The sequence below is a fragment of the Antrostomus carolinensis genome, unplaced genomic scaffold (genome assembly GCF_000700745.2).
Source record: "Antrostomus carolinensis isolate BGI_N321 unplaced genomic scaffold, ASM70074v2 scaffold36803, whole genome shotgun sequence".
Classification (NCBI taxonomy): domain Eukaryota; kingdom Metazoa; phylum Chordata; class Aves; order Caprimulgiformes; family Caprimulgidae; genus Antrostomus; species Antrostomus carolinensis.
The window spans coordinates 585-935 of record NW_010303733.1 but is presented as its reverse complement, the minus strand read 5'-3'; the positions used below and the strand labels follow the sequence as shown (position 1 = coordinate 935).

General features: G+C 62.7%; 1 protein-coding gene across 1 annotated transcript in view; it reads right to left on the bottom strand.

Annotated features, from left to right (window-relative positions):
* The window catches only part of N4BP3 (NEDD4 binding protein 3), a 2,478-nt gene that overhangs the window by 1,598 nt on the left and 529 nt on the right, over positions 1–351 (bottom strand). Inside the window, 2 exon segments of the mRNA XM_029084076.1 lie at positions 1–3; positions 6–243. The exon segment at positions 1–3 is cut by the window's left edge and continues 296 nt beyond it. Of these exon segments, the coding sequence (XP_028939909.1) occupies positions 1–3; positions 6–243 (241 nt within the window).

The following is a 351-nucleotide window of genomic DNA, read 5'->3' as shown; positions in this document are numbered from 1 at the left end:
GTAGGAGGGGAAGCTCTGGATGGAGTTGTGGCTGGAGTCAGAGGCCTCATCCAGGCTGATGGCGTGGAGCAGGTGGGTGCGGAGTGGGCCGTGCTGTGAGGCCGCCGTGCTGCTCTGCGACAGCAGCGTGTGCAGGCTCCCGTTGCTCTTGGACAGCTTCTGCCCCTTGGATGAGGACAGGCCCTGCATGGAGACCAGCCCCTTCCCAGCCACTGCCTTGAAAGCTGAGGGCCTGATACGGCACTGAAAAAACAAGAGTGGGAACAGGATGAGCCCAACAGCCCCCACCAGCACACACAGGCACCTGGAGCCAGGGAGAACCTGCTCACTCCCAGCCACGTATCCCTGGAC